Here is a 14,083-nt window from a genome sequence, read left to right on the forward strand (position 1 = left end):
AGTTAACATTACAAGTAGATCACTTGTAATTGGTCCTTTTGCAGCCCTTCATCAAACACAGACTTTCTCCTCCTCCTTCGTCAAGTTATACAGACGTGAAGCAGACGTGAAACAGACGTGAAGCACACGTGAAGCAGACAGCTCCTTAAATATAACCCCTGCCAATATATTCACTCATGTCGCCATAGCAACAATCCAGCCACCGACCTACCCCACCCCCCAACCACCGAGTAAAGTCCCTTACCCAATCCTGCACTGTCACCCACGCTGACAGCATCTGACACGCCGGTCGCCCGGTGTGTCTGGTGTGTATGTTTGCACGTGCGTGTGTGTTTGTAAAAGAGAGGTGAGGAGGTTAGGAGAGTCAGATTCGCTGTACCATCCCGGCTTATCCCACACGGCTTATCTCAGATCACCAGGTGGCTGACCACAGTATAACTTCCAGAGCGGGACACAGTGCTGAGTGTGTGTTTAAAGCCACTCAGACGCGCACACATGCACGTACGATATTTACTAACAGTAAAATTATCTTATCTGTGTTACCTTGATGCAAAACTGATAGTCTGTGGGGGCGTTGTGAAGTTTTCTGCCCGTGATGATGGTGAAGATGTTGCTGTCCTCCAGATCTGACAGCAGCTGCAGGTGTCGGGGCTCCTGTTCAGCAGCGGGGGGGGGTTAGTAACCGTGTGAAAGATTACACACTGCTGTTAACTAGTGCACAGCAAGTTATGTGCTGCTTGGGAATTCAAACTTGAAAAAAACTAGATTTGTGCATTTTTCTCCCTTTTAAAAAAGTATTTCTTGTTTAAACTAGAAGTTGATGTATGATTTCACAACACGTTAACACTTCCTAGAAAAACTGGGATCCTGTAACAGTCATTTTAAACAGGATGCAGCAAAAAAAGGATTGAAACTGAAGAGAAAAATAAGCTTAAATGCTAAAGTCCTGTGATATGTGTGAACTGACAAGATGAGCTATCGAGCTTGTTCCCTTCACACCAGAATTAGAATCAATACAGCCGTAACTCGTCACCTTGGATGTTCCTTTAGTGGAGTAATAGAGACCCGAGCGGCGCAGGAACATGTAGAGCTTCTTCCAGGACCTTCGTCCGGGCTCCTTCACGGACAGATAGCCCTGAATCTCTGGACAGCTGCTGGAGTTCAGAAAGTTCTGCACAAAAAACACACACAGCAGAATCTATATAATCTGTATATCACCTGTAGAAGGAATACTGCTACAGGGGAACTGAATACAACACAAATGCTGGAAACTACATGTCTCTGGAAGATGTGAAGTCCTATTAGAAACTATTATGTCTTTAAATCAGTGAAATAATGAGGCAGGTTTTTCTATATTCCCAAAAAACTTGGCTGCAGATTTAAGGAACTCTTTATGTTGTGCTCATTCATCTTGTATGCACAGAAAGACTAAAAAAAAAAAAAAAAAACAATAAGCCATAGTAACAACATTTTCCAGCTTTATTTTTTTACAGGGCAGCTACTGTAAAGGCTACAACCACACAAATACATTTCTGTTTTAAAACAGTATTTTACAATAAAACTATCTCCAACCACATGAGCGTTGCAGTAGCGATTCAGAACCAATATCCATCCGTACTCACGTGAATTAAAATGCATATTGCATGTTCATTCACTGGACACGCCACCTAAAACTGGCGTTACACCGTATTTGGTGACCCATCGGGTTCTGTGACCTGCAGTGTTGTTCGGGTCTAAACATGAGGAGTCTGATGGTTCGGGTGGGAATCTGATGGGTCACCAAATACGGTGCGACACCGGTGCTCCATGTAGGACAGATAACGCCACTGGGAATTGTTTAAAATAAAATAATAGCTTTCCTCCTGTGTATGTGGGCACCAGTAGCCTGGTGAAATGCAGAATTAAACTGCACGAGAGCTGCCAGCACTGAAAACAAGGTCAGCAACGGCTGTAATTTGTTATCCAGGTCAAATTAACCACCGGGAGTCAGGGCTGATGTAGTTTGTTTTCTTCCAGAAAAGGGTGACGTCATAGGGGCGTGATGAACTGGAGAAGGACATGTCGTGACTGATAAGACCCAATCAGGGAGAAAATGCAGGTGTCTCCTTTGTCATCGTTTTCAGAAAGTCTCCATCTCTGCTCGTCCAGACTAAAACGCAGTCCCGGAGTGAAGTGGATGCTAGGCGTAAATGTAATGTAAAGTTATGTGTTTTACAATTAAAACATATTAGAGTGGATGTAGCCAGATTGAGAGTTTAGCTGTAGGATGAAATTGAGGCTGAGGAAACACTGAGGCGTCTTTGCATGCGTCCGACTACAGATGCGTCCGTGTCCCTTCGCCTCACCTGTAAGAGCTGTGACTGAGGGATTGAGCCATCAGACTCCTGACACCACGCCACCATCTGCTCTGGAAAAAAGTTCTGGATGGAAAAACACACAGAGGCCGACAATGAGAGAGAGAGAGAGAGAGAGAGACCGGACGGGACGAAGAAAGAAAGAAAGAGGCACGAGAAACTACTAGATACAAGATGGGAGCGGGGAGGTGTTTCTCTATGCAGAATACATCTGTGTGTGTGTGTGTGTGTGTGTGTGTGTGTGTGTGTGTGTGTGTGTGTGTGTGTGTGTGTGTGTGTGTGTGTGTGTGTGTGTGTGTGTGTGTGTGTGTGTGTGTGTGTGTGTGTGTGTGTGTGTGTGTGTGTGTGTGTGTGTGTGAGATGAGCACAAGTACTCGGAGACAAAGTGGTGGAGAAAGAGAGAGAGAGAGAGAGAGAGGGCACTCCAGCCGAGGAGGAGATGCAGTATGATCTCACCGCTGATGTAATCCCTTTAGCCAGCAGCGCTACTCTTAGCGTGATTGACAGGCAGCAGCCAGCACTCTGGTGTTTTACTGTGCTCATTACCACAGAGCTGAGGTCACCTGCTGGCTCTGACACACACCTAAATCACCCCGGCAATAATGTCACCGTATACCCGAGCCAGCACGCAACGGCACAGTCCCATTGAGCCCACATCGCCCCCCCCCCCCAAAAAAAAAAAAAATGCCATGCAAGCCGGGTAATGCTGACTCGCTGGCTGTCAGAGGTCGCTCTGTGTCCTCAAAATGACGAACAGCTTTGACATTTTATATGTTAGCTGAGGTTCTTATCCAAAGAAACTGAGAAGGAGTTCAAAAGTACGAGGATGAGGCATAAAAATTGCAACGTAAATATAATAGAATAAATGTAGATTTAAATGATACAGCTATTGAACAGAGCTTCTACGGAGAAGTGTGTATTAGTACTGGAGCCGGTCTGATGGTCACCATTTTGATCCAGACCGAAATATGTCTGTAGATTGGTGTCAAATGTTGTGCATATATTCATGGTCCCCAGAGGATGAATTCTATTAACTTGATCTCTTCACTGTTCGTCGAGTGAAACCAGCCATTTTCAATTTGTTCAGTAGTTATTTCCTGCTGAAAGGTTATTTTTCTTCAGATTGCACAGTCAATCTGCTTCTCTTTCTTCTCATAGTACTCCATTATCTTCAGCCTGACCTTAAAGTTGTCATTGGCCTCAGCTGTACTTTGTGCTTTAATAACTGTTTGAATAATACAAATAATAACTGTTAAAATATTCAAGTTGAATAAGGCAAACCTTTTTTTTTAATATATATATATATATATACTGTTGGGACTTTTGAATCGCAAATATTTCATAAAGCACAGTTTCCATAGCGATCCGAGCCATAGAAATGCTCCAGCTGTCAGTAACATAATATTTGCTAAACATGAACAGGGATTTTACTTTTGGAACAAGGAGGTCTGAAATAGTTCCTCCAAATTCACAACGATCTAACACTCACCTAAGGCTGAGTCGTAAGTCTGTGTTTAGTGCTACAGTCTCTCAGAGCAGCCAGCATGGCTGTCTTGTGACTAGAAGTGAAGATTTCAGGGAGAAAAGATTATTGTTTATTATATTCAGAAGGATTTGCTGTCCCTCTTAGGAAACAATATTCATTTTCTGTTTTAGCTATCAGGTGCATCTGCAGGTCGTGTTACTGTTGAAGAGGTCGTCTCTGGCTTAAAACAACCACATCATTGTGTGCGTGTGTGTGTGTGTGTGTGTGTGTGTGTGTGTGTGTGTGTGTGTGTGTGTGTGTGTGTGTGTGTGTGTGTGTGTGTGTGTGTGTGTGTGTGTGTGTGTGTGTGTGTGTGTGTGTGTGTGTGTGTGTATGTGTGGGGCTGCGTGATAAAGTGAGGCAGTCACAGAAAGGTCATTTCAGGGATGCGAAAGACTCACCAGGGGGTTCCTGAAGAATTCATATTTGGCATAGTTCTTCCTGAAGAGGAATTTACTGTCGCTGCTCATGGAGGCTTGAACCTGAACCACCAGCTCGTGGTCCTCCAGACATCTCTCTGTATGAGGACACAGAGACAGACAGCGTTAGTCACCGGGATTGTCTTTGAACTGTCCTCGGGGACGTCGTCTGAGGGAAACTATTGGCTTTAGGGTTCATTCAAATGCCAAAAGCGTACATCTATTTGGATTTTGAGGTCAAAAACTGTCCAAAAAAAAGCCAAAGCTCCTTTTAACAGTGTAACTATAGTTTCACTGTTCATTGTTCTTTCTCAGATTGCTTTTGAGAACTCGGGCAGACCTGCAGCATAACAAGCAGCTCTTTTACATGTATTTCTCTCTCTCTCTCTCCTTTTTTCTCCTTCTATGTTTGATACTGACAGCACATTTGGAAATGTCCTTGTCATCAAAGCACCTTGTTTACAGTAAGCCGTTTTGAACTGTGTCCTCTCACAGCAGGAACCAACTACTTTTGATGTGGACGGGCACAAACCGATTGCTCAAGTTTTTAAAATCACAGAAGTTCCAGTGAAACGTGGCAACAGACAATTATAAGAGTTAGCCACATTTTTCTGAAATCACTGCACAGGGTTCAAGTCAAATGTAAAATTCCCTGACTTTTACTGACTAACCAGTTGAATTTCTGTGACCTATAATAAAGTGAAAGCAGTCGCCTTTGTGATGATCAGACATAATCCAGCCACACTATTTTATTCCCAGCTGTATGTACTAGTCCACAGACGTTTTAAGTACAAAATTTAGTTTTTTTTTTTTTTTAACCGTTTAAACAATAAACTGAGCAAAATCTTTCTTCTCAAATGAAACAAAATGAAGGAATTTCCTCACGCTGCCCTCGACTGAAGATTGTCCTCCACAGGGCCGCTGTAATGGAGGCTGCTTGCTGTTGGCTGTGAAGGGCCCCCTCTCCCAGATTTTATTAGATCAATAGTAGTTAAACAAACATTATTTCTGTCTTTTCTGTCATCTTCTCTTAACACCCAATCTTTAAAGTCATCATTTTGTAGCCAAATTTACATTTTCCTGTCACGTTTGCCTTCGCTAAGAGGCTGCAGGAAAAAGCTGCTCTTTATTCTTACAAAACTATAAACTCAATCCACTCTCCATCTTCTTGGATTGGCTGTTAAACACTACAGGAAACAGTCCTGCCACTGTGGACACTGTGGAATAAAACGACAAATTACACAGTAAAGAACATTTTCTGTGACAGCTACACATACAAAGTCGGACAATAAAAACTAAATCAAAAGCTTTTTAAACTCAGGTTTTGCAGTCAAAAGGAAGATAAAACCAACAAGGAAACCAGTTAAAAATCACCTTAGAGAAAAATCCTTCATGGAAATATTAAAGTTAGAAAAATGGCAACTATAATCTAAATAATCTATGAACAAAACTCCCTGATATTCCACAAATTTGGCCCCCAAAAAATAATCTAATTCCCTGACTTTACATTACTGGAAGAGACTTTTTATAATTCCATGATATTCCAGAAAGTCCACGAGCAGCAGGAACCCTGATTACAATATGAACTCACTGTATAAATCACAGTTAGCAGAGCTAACCTGATAGACAGCAGCATGTTCTGTGGAAAATTAAAATAAATATATAAACTCCTGCCTTTTTCAGGGGAGAGCTAACTTGTGTGTCCGATCCTCCTCGGTTCTCTGTGTTAAACTCATCCCCAGCGGGAGTTCACTTTCTGTATTTACCACCACATCCCCGCTTGTATGATTGCATACAATGACACAGCAATCACAGCAAGAAAAAAAAAAATGAAAAAAAAAAAAAAAAATCGCCTGTTACTAAGAGACGGAGCAAAGGGAGTAAGAGGTTAAATGAGGAGGGGCTGTGAAAAGAAGAAGCACTGTGAGACAGGAAGGAGGGAGGGAGGGAGGAGGTGAAGGTGGAGAGAAGAAGTGGTATGAAATGTGTGTGTGGAAGGGGGGGGGGCATTGCAGGAAGATGATGTCATGTATTTAGGCTGATTGCTGAGAGCAGGGAAGCCATAAGCAGAGTACAAGCCAGAGACAAACACACAACCACACATTAAGAGCTCACACAGGCCTAACCTGCTCACCGTGCACCACATAGGCCTGCTTACTTTCTCTCCTTGTGTGTGTGTGTGTGTGTGTGTGTGTGTGTGTGTGTGTGTGTGTGTGTGTGTGTGTGTGTGTGTGTGTGTGTGTGTGTGTGTGTGTGTGTGTGTGTGTGTGTGTGTTGTTGTTTTCCTCTTTCTTGAAGTTTAGGGGACATGATCTCAGATGGAGGCAGATTAGAAATTGATAGCGGCAGGATGTTCCAGTTCTGCATGGATGGATGGACGCACACATGCGCGCACACACACACACACACACACACACACACACACACACACACACACACACACACACACACACACACACACACACACACACACACACACACACACACACACACACACACACACACACACACGAAATGATAGCAACAAAGACTCTCTTCTAGAGATGAAGCCTTGTTTAAATAAGCCATGACACAAACACACACACTTGTTCGTACATTTTGGTGAAACTGTAGTCACTGTTTAGAGTACAAGTACAGGGGTAAGTTTAGGGGTGGAAATGTCTGGGCTCTGTGTGTGTGTGTGTGTGTGTGTGTGTGTGTGTGTGTGTGTGTGTGTGTGTGTGTGTGTGTGTGTGTGTGTGTGTGTGTGTGTGTGTGTGTGTGTGTGTGTGTGTGTGTGTGTGTGTGTGTGTGTGCTGCGCCAGCTTGCTGGCTACAAGCAGGGGAATTTCCTGTGGAAGTTTGAGGGAACATTGATTGGCTAGGAAGGCTAGGGGCTCGTCTGACCGAGGCCCAGGATTGGCTCCTTGCAGCTCTGGTATGATGCTTTAAGTCCTGGCCTCTCCGCCCTTCCCCCCCCTCTCTCCCTAGGCCTCTCTTTCTCTCTCCCTTCATCTCTCCTTCTCTTTTCTCCCTCCCTCCCTCCTTCACCTCACATTCCATCTCTCCAGTGCACTTTTTTCCAGAAAAGCAGATCAAGCAGGAAAAGCACAAAGCAATCCTTTGACTCTAAAAATATGACTCGGGAGTAGGAAAGCCTCACAGAGGACAAAGACAGACCCAGAGGAGAAGAAAAAAAAATAAAGTAATAAATAAAGCTTCAAAGGGAGACAAAAGTGAAGAAGCAAAGCAGGAGTCTTATGCCCCCCCTCCCTCCTCTCCCCTTTTTGAGCAAATGATTTGGGAGGGAACAGGCATGTGAGTGGGACATGGAAAATGCTTAATCCTATAACCAGCACACCTCCCTCCCACCTCCTATAGGCTACAAGCACTGGTGGCATGCTCAAGTGAACATACACAGTGAGGGCACACACAAGGGGAGTATCTCCACCCATGCAGACTCATAAAAGGCGTACAGACAGGGACACATACATGTAAGGCTGATGCACACCTGCAGGAGAGGAATAAACTCCTTCAAACACATTACAGACAAACATTCAGGGATGTATGTGAAGGTAAATCTTTTTGAACATCTTTCCACTTGCGGTAGGGCGTTTACAAACTTTGTCAAGGCTGATTTAAACCTCAGTGACGTATTTTTGTGGTGTGTATCGTATGTGGCGTAAGAAATACAACCAAAAAGACGTGTCTTTTTTGGGAAAATTAGGTCAAATTGAAGGCTCGTTTTTGGAGAATATAACTGAGAACGTAACAGATGTTAATTGATTCAACTCCCTGAAAGTTATAATGCTGTTTAATCACCTGTTTATATACTGCTACGCCACTGTACACAAACTATATATAGAAGCAGAGACACATAAAAGTATATTCGATGTCCATCCTCGCAAACACAAAAGCAAAGCAATAATATATAAGAGCACAACAGTGAATCACACACACACACACACACACACACACACACACACACACACACACACACACACACACACACACACACACACACACACACACACACACACACACACACACACACACACACACACACACACACACACACACACACACACACTCTTACCCAGGCCGAGGATGGGGTGGTGCTCCACCAGGGTCCAGGCGTTGTCGTCCAGACAGTGGCTCTTGTAGACGAGCAGCTGACACACGTCTCTGGCTGTCATGTCAGCTGGAATCTCCACCACTTTGCCGGCCCCATCCTCGCTCCACACCTTCACGATCTGAAAACACACACACAGGGAAGATAGGGATGATGATGATGATGGTGATGATGGGAATTATGTACACAAAGGTTTTCACAAGCAAGAGAAAAGTCCTGAGTGGCTTTCAGGAATTTGAATTTACAGATCCGAGGCGACATTTACCTCCATAACCAGGTGCTTTGTCAAGTCCACCCTTAAAAAGTCCTGTTCACATTATTCTGTCACTCCAACATGAGAAGCACTTTAGAAAAAAAAAATTTAAAAAAAAAAATGAGAGAAGGATGACATCCAGGATAGGTTGGACAGCCCCTGCGCTTTCAGTTCTGCTCTTTTGTCCAGAGCTCAACTGAACTTACTGAAACGCACATCCACGAAGACGCAAGAAAATCCCACAATGACATGTTTCTCTGTTTCTCTGTCACATGAAGGAATATTCTCGGTCGGAAAAGTAAAGAAAAAAAAAAAAAAAGCCACACATTCACACTCGGACGCTGAAATAGGACAGCGGATTTTATACGTGTTGCATTTTGTCATTAAAAATGTCACCGCTGGGAGCAGCGAGCGGTTAGAGTTCAAAGCTGGAGAACCTCCCATTGTTGCGCCATTTTGAACCCTTTCAGCCAAGTGCCCAAAGCGACATTTAAACCGGTGTAATTTTTGCCTTCTTCGAACTGTGTTGCAGCACAGATGACCACAGACCAGCTGCTTCACACCACTGTACGAGCAGATTCTCTCTCACACTCACACACACACACACACACACACACACACACACACACACACACACACACACACACACACACACACACACCACCGAGGGCTCACATGTGAGCAGCAGAACACACACACGCACATAAAATATGAGCAAACGAACACCAGAAAGTGGCCGCGAACCAAACAGACGACTGGGATGTTCTTCCAAATATCAGCCAGAGAGAGTTGTGTGTGTGTGTGTGTGTGTGTGTGTGTGTGTGTGTGTGTGTGTGTGTGTGTGTGTGTGTGTGTGTGTGTGTGTGTGTGTGTGTGTGTGTGTGTGTGTGTGTATTCTCACACACCCACATCTTCTGTCCACAGCAGGGCTTCTTGCTGCCCTGCACTTCACAGAAAACCACAGGGGGAACAATTGTTGAAAATTACATGAAATGGGACACAAAGCTGGTGATGGGTGAGGGATCGGAGGGGGTGGCACAGAAAATGAAGTCGGACAGCGGCACCGAGAAAGTGGAAATACACACAACGCCAAATACAAAAACTAAAGACTAAAAGAAGAGGCAGCAACAGTGGCCTCAAAGAGACACAAAACATCAGAAGCACAAGCATGCTGACACGAAGAAAGACGCCCAGTGCAACCAGAAACAACGTCACAGCACTCTTTTGCTCCTGCAAAGCCAGAAGACTGCCTCCTCTCTTCCCACGAAGAAAAAAAAGAAGAAAAGTACATGTATGACGCAGGACTTTTGTTTGAGAAAAGTTTTAGAAACAGAGTCGAGGAGAAGGAGGGAGGGGGTGAACACAAAAAAGGTCCTCACCGCTGCAAACTGACAGCCACAGCCACACACACACACACACACACATACACACAGAGGACAAGACATCCAGAAAGGAAACACACACACACACACACACACACACACACACACACACACACACACACACACACACACACACACACACACACACACACACACACACACACACACACACACACACACACTTACCTCCACCGCCTGTAAGAGGCAACAGTCTGGAGAGCAGGATGGCATTTTCACACTGAGATGCTCTCCAGTGACACAGAGGGACAGAGCGAGGGAGCGAGGGAGGAGGGGGAGAGGAGGAGAGGAGAGGAAGTCAGGAAGAGAGGGAGGGAGGGACAGATTGGCAATGCAAGAGAGGTAAGAGGGAGAGGAGGAGGAGGAAGTGACAGAGGAAGGACGACAGGGAGAGAGAAGGAGCTGCCCCTTCTTCTTCTTCTTCTTCTTCTTCTTCTTTTTCTTCTTCTCCTTTTTCTTCCTCTTCTTGTGCTGGGCAGCATAAAGGCTGAGCTGCGAAGAGTGGTCTGAGCAGTCGCTCCTCTCCTCCCCTCAGTTGTACCCTCCTCCCCCCTCCTCTTCTTCCTCCTCCTCCTCCTCACACTGGATTAACCCAGTGTGGGATTTTTAAACGGTGAGCTGCTACCTGTCACGTACCCCGGCGCTCTTATCTGCAGGGTTGTGTTTCAATCCCTTCATCCCCTTCGCCCCCCCCCCAAAAAAAAAACAAAATCACTGTCAGCTCCTTTTACTGATGGCACCACACTAACACTAAGTAACAGTCTTTCTTCCTAAAAAACACGCCCACAACTCCTCTCTCACACACACACACACACACACACACACACACACACACACACACACACACACACACACACACACACACACACACACACACACACACACAAGGACAGAGCGATCAAGCTGTAACTACCAAGCCAATCACTGAACACACACACACATCTCTTATTCTTCTGCATCCACTGACATTTTCTTTGAGCTGCCTGACAGTTTCAATTTCGGCCCCCCTACCTCTCCTCTTCCTCTTCCTCCTCCTCCTCCTCCTCAGCTGTATGTGAAATACTATGCAGGAGTGTTAGGACCAGAGCAACATGTGTAACGCACACTGACGGCTTCGAGGTTCGCCGAGAAGGCAGTTGGTCTGAATTTTTATTTTATTTTTTTAAATGAGCTGTGGGGTGATTTGATCTGAAGCTGGATGGATCACGTGCCGGGCGTTTGGGCTTTACTGAGGGGGGTCAAGGGAGGGGTAGGGAGGGAGATGGGAGGGAGGGATGGGGGGAGGTGGTTGCTCAGCAAATCTGCCCAGCCTCAGCAGAGGTAGATGCAGAGAGAGAGGAAGATAAAGGCGGGCGGGGGGGAACAGAGAAAGAGAAAAGAGGGAGAGCTCTGGAGGAATGTCAGTAATGCAATACTGAGTCATAATCAGGCTCATGTGTAGAGCACAGGCCAACCCAGCTGGCCCCTAATACAGTGTGCATGAGAACTAGGAGGCGCGCATGCGAGCACACGCACGCACGCACACACACACACACACACACACACACACACACACACACACACACACACACACACACACACACACACACACACACACACTCTCTCAAAAGAGGAAGACAGAACCTATGAAGACCAGCTACAGCAGTTCTTTTCTCTTTTTTAACAGCTCGACTTTTCCTCCAGCCTCCTGCTGCAGTTTGGCAGCCATCTGGGGAACAGAACAACTTCCTGAGGAGATGTACACGTGTGCGTGTATGAATATCATATATATTTGTATGTGATAGGATGTAGGAAGAGACAGCAAGCTCACGTTGTGCGTCTTATGAAGCCAACAGGTCAGTTTTGCCATTTTCTCCTTTTTATGTCTCCACTAACTCTCCAACAGCTGTTGGTTCCCCCAGGGCTCTTAGAAAAGTTGAAATCCCTGGCTATGCATCCTTTTACAAAGTTTTATCTCCAAATGATGAAATTTAACATATTAATTGCCAATTATCTTTTTGTGACAGGTGTAACCTTTTGATTATTTGCAAAATATACTTAATAACTCAAAATGGCACAAAATATCTTTAATTAACTAAATGAAAGTTCAATAAACTGGTGATTCCTTAGATTATCCTGCATTCAGACTTTTAATAGTGGTGGAAACAAACCTCCACATGATGGCTGGCTGTGTGGTGGAGGCTGCCGTCGTAGACTAACACACCCAACACTAATATCAATGTTTGAATGAGGGTTGATGGTGACTATTACAGCATCATCCGTCTTTCATGTCTGTGAGTGGTCGGGTTTCAGGCCAGACAGCTGATTAGCTCTGCAGACCGGCCAAACTCAATTTCAACCCACCGGAGCGCCAAAGCCTCGCTGAGTGGCTCGCCTCCCGTGACCCAACATGCACACGCACACACACACACACACACACACACACACACACACACACACACACACACACACACACACACACACACACACACACACACACACACACACACACACACACAGAGACTTACACTACGTACGGTGCTCAATCCTACAGGTAAGTGAACAAGTCTCAACTTACAGTAAAGCATGGTGATCTGTGTTTGAACAGTGACCCACTGTCTTTCTAACAATGGGGCTTATCCATCCCGTCATTATAAGCTTACCCTGTTGAGCAAGCTTTCACTGCCATCTTTATAAAGGTGCATGTACAGACACACGTACATGCACCTTATCTGATTGCACTGGGGTCAGCAGACCATTGCGTGCAGAAGCACATCAGCTGACCCCAGCTGACGAAGGGGGAGGTCGGAGGCCTAAACAGAGAGTGTGTGACTCAGAGCTTTGGTCTTAAATTACTTTTCATGACACGGCTACAGTAATTATAGTCATAGATCATCAAATGAGAAGTTTGGTTAGAATCGTGTTTAATCTGCCATCAACACTTCATTCAAACAATAAATGATTAATGGCAAACGTTATAGGCGTTATAGTGAAATATGACGTTATTAATCCGCTATGTATAGACCTGCAATTAAAAGACTGATTTTAAAGTAGTAGTATCGACATTGTATCAAGGCAACACAAACAGAAGGAACAAACTTTCTGAAAATTAAGACAGTCTTGTTAAGTACCATCCGGCCATTTCAAGCAAGTAGGATAGACAATAAAAAAAACTGATGACAACATAACAACATCAGCTGCATTCATGCCAGCAGCTCTGTGAGGTTGTCATCAAAGGTAAATGCAAATATCAGTGTTAGCGCAGCATGCTAGTGTGCCAATGAGCATGACATATGTAGAACTCAGGCTCATGGGGATGTTTTTCATTTGGCCATAAATCTGGACAAATAAAAAAGTGTATGTGATGATGGTATCTGAGAAAAAGTCGCCCTCTGAGGACCATGAATGTCTTTTAAAAATTTCGAGACAGTTCATCCAACTGTTAAAAGTTTCTCAGGTCTCAACCAAAAATGTTTTACGTGTCGGTTCATATCATGGTCTAAGGTTCAGTTCAGTACATTTTTGTTAAAGTGTTTGCAGAGGGCTCATGCTGATTTCAACATGCTCTTCATTTACTTGCCAAAAAAAGTTCTGGCTAAGAACATAAAGAAGATAAATGTTCTTCATTGTCAAATCGCATTTAAAAGAATCGTGCAAAAAAAATACAGCTTTATTATTTTTAAATAAAAAAGCAGCATAAAACTGTCCGGTAACTTTTAGTCACCCTGGACGTCCATCTGTCCTATGAAGGCTGTGTTGGACAATTCTTTGACAATTACTCGTCCTGCGAGTTCACACAGTTCAGAAATTACTGCATGAGCGAACTGTCATCGGTAACGGATATTATAGCGGGGCTCGGGTCATATCATATGCTGGACTCCCCCCTCCTCCTTAACTCTGTAGGGCTGCATATCTTTTGCTCTAAACACCCCCAGCGCTTTACTTCTGCATGTTGCGCTGTCCGAATCTGCATGAAGAGGCTGTTTTCGTGCTGCAGGGAGAAGGAGTTGCTCTTTCCTACCCGACTCTCTTCTCCATGCGC

General features: G+C 44.6%; 1 protein-coding gene across 3 annotated transcripts in view; it reads right to left on the bottom strand.

Moving 5' to 3' along the window:
* LOC138623764 (growth factor receptor-bound protein 10-like) overlaps positions 1-14,083 on the bottom strand; it is a 45,395-nt gene that overhangs the window by 7,938 nt on the left and 23,374 nt on the right. The window contains exons 1-6 of one of the 3 annotated variants that reach the window (XM_069703452.1): positions 10,231-10,558; positions 8,374-8,530; positions 4,281-4,396; positions 2,346-2,420; positions 1,034-1,171; positions 544-654 (exon numbers count right to left, since the gene is read on the bottom strand). In XM_069703452.1, coding sequence (XP_069559553.1) covers positions 544-654; positions 1,034-1,171; positions 2,346-2,420; positions 4,281-4,396; positions 8,374-8,530; positions 10,231-10,275 — 642 coding nt within the window. In that variant the 5' untranslated portion in view covers positions 10,276-10,558. Of the gene's footprint in view, positions 1-543; positions 655-1,033; positions 1,172-2,345; positions 2,421-4,280; positions 4,397-8,373; positions 8,531-8,674; positions 8,814-10,230; positions 10,559-14,083 lie in introns of those variants that run through there. The other 2 variants (XM_069703451.1, XM_069703450.1) reach the window with 2 other exon arrangements.

The sequence above is a fragment of the Brachyistius frenatus genome, unplaced genomic scaffold, assembly GCF_029030835.1.
Source record: "Brachyistius frenatus isolate BFR_SWC_R1_liver_20210118 unplaced genomic scaffold, ASM2903083v1 Contig_46, whole genome shotgun sequence".
NCBI classification, from domain to species: Eukaryota; Metazoa; Chordata; class Actinopteri; family Embiotocidae; genus Brachyistius; species Brachyistius frenatus.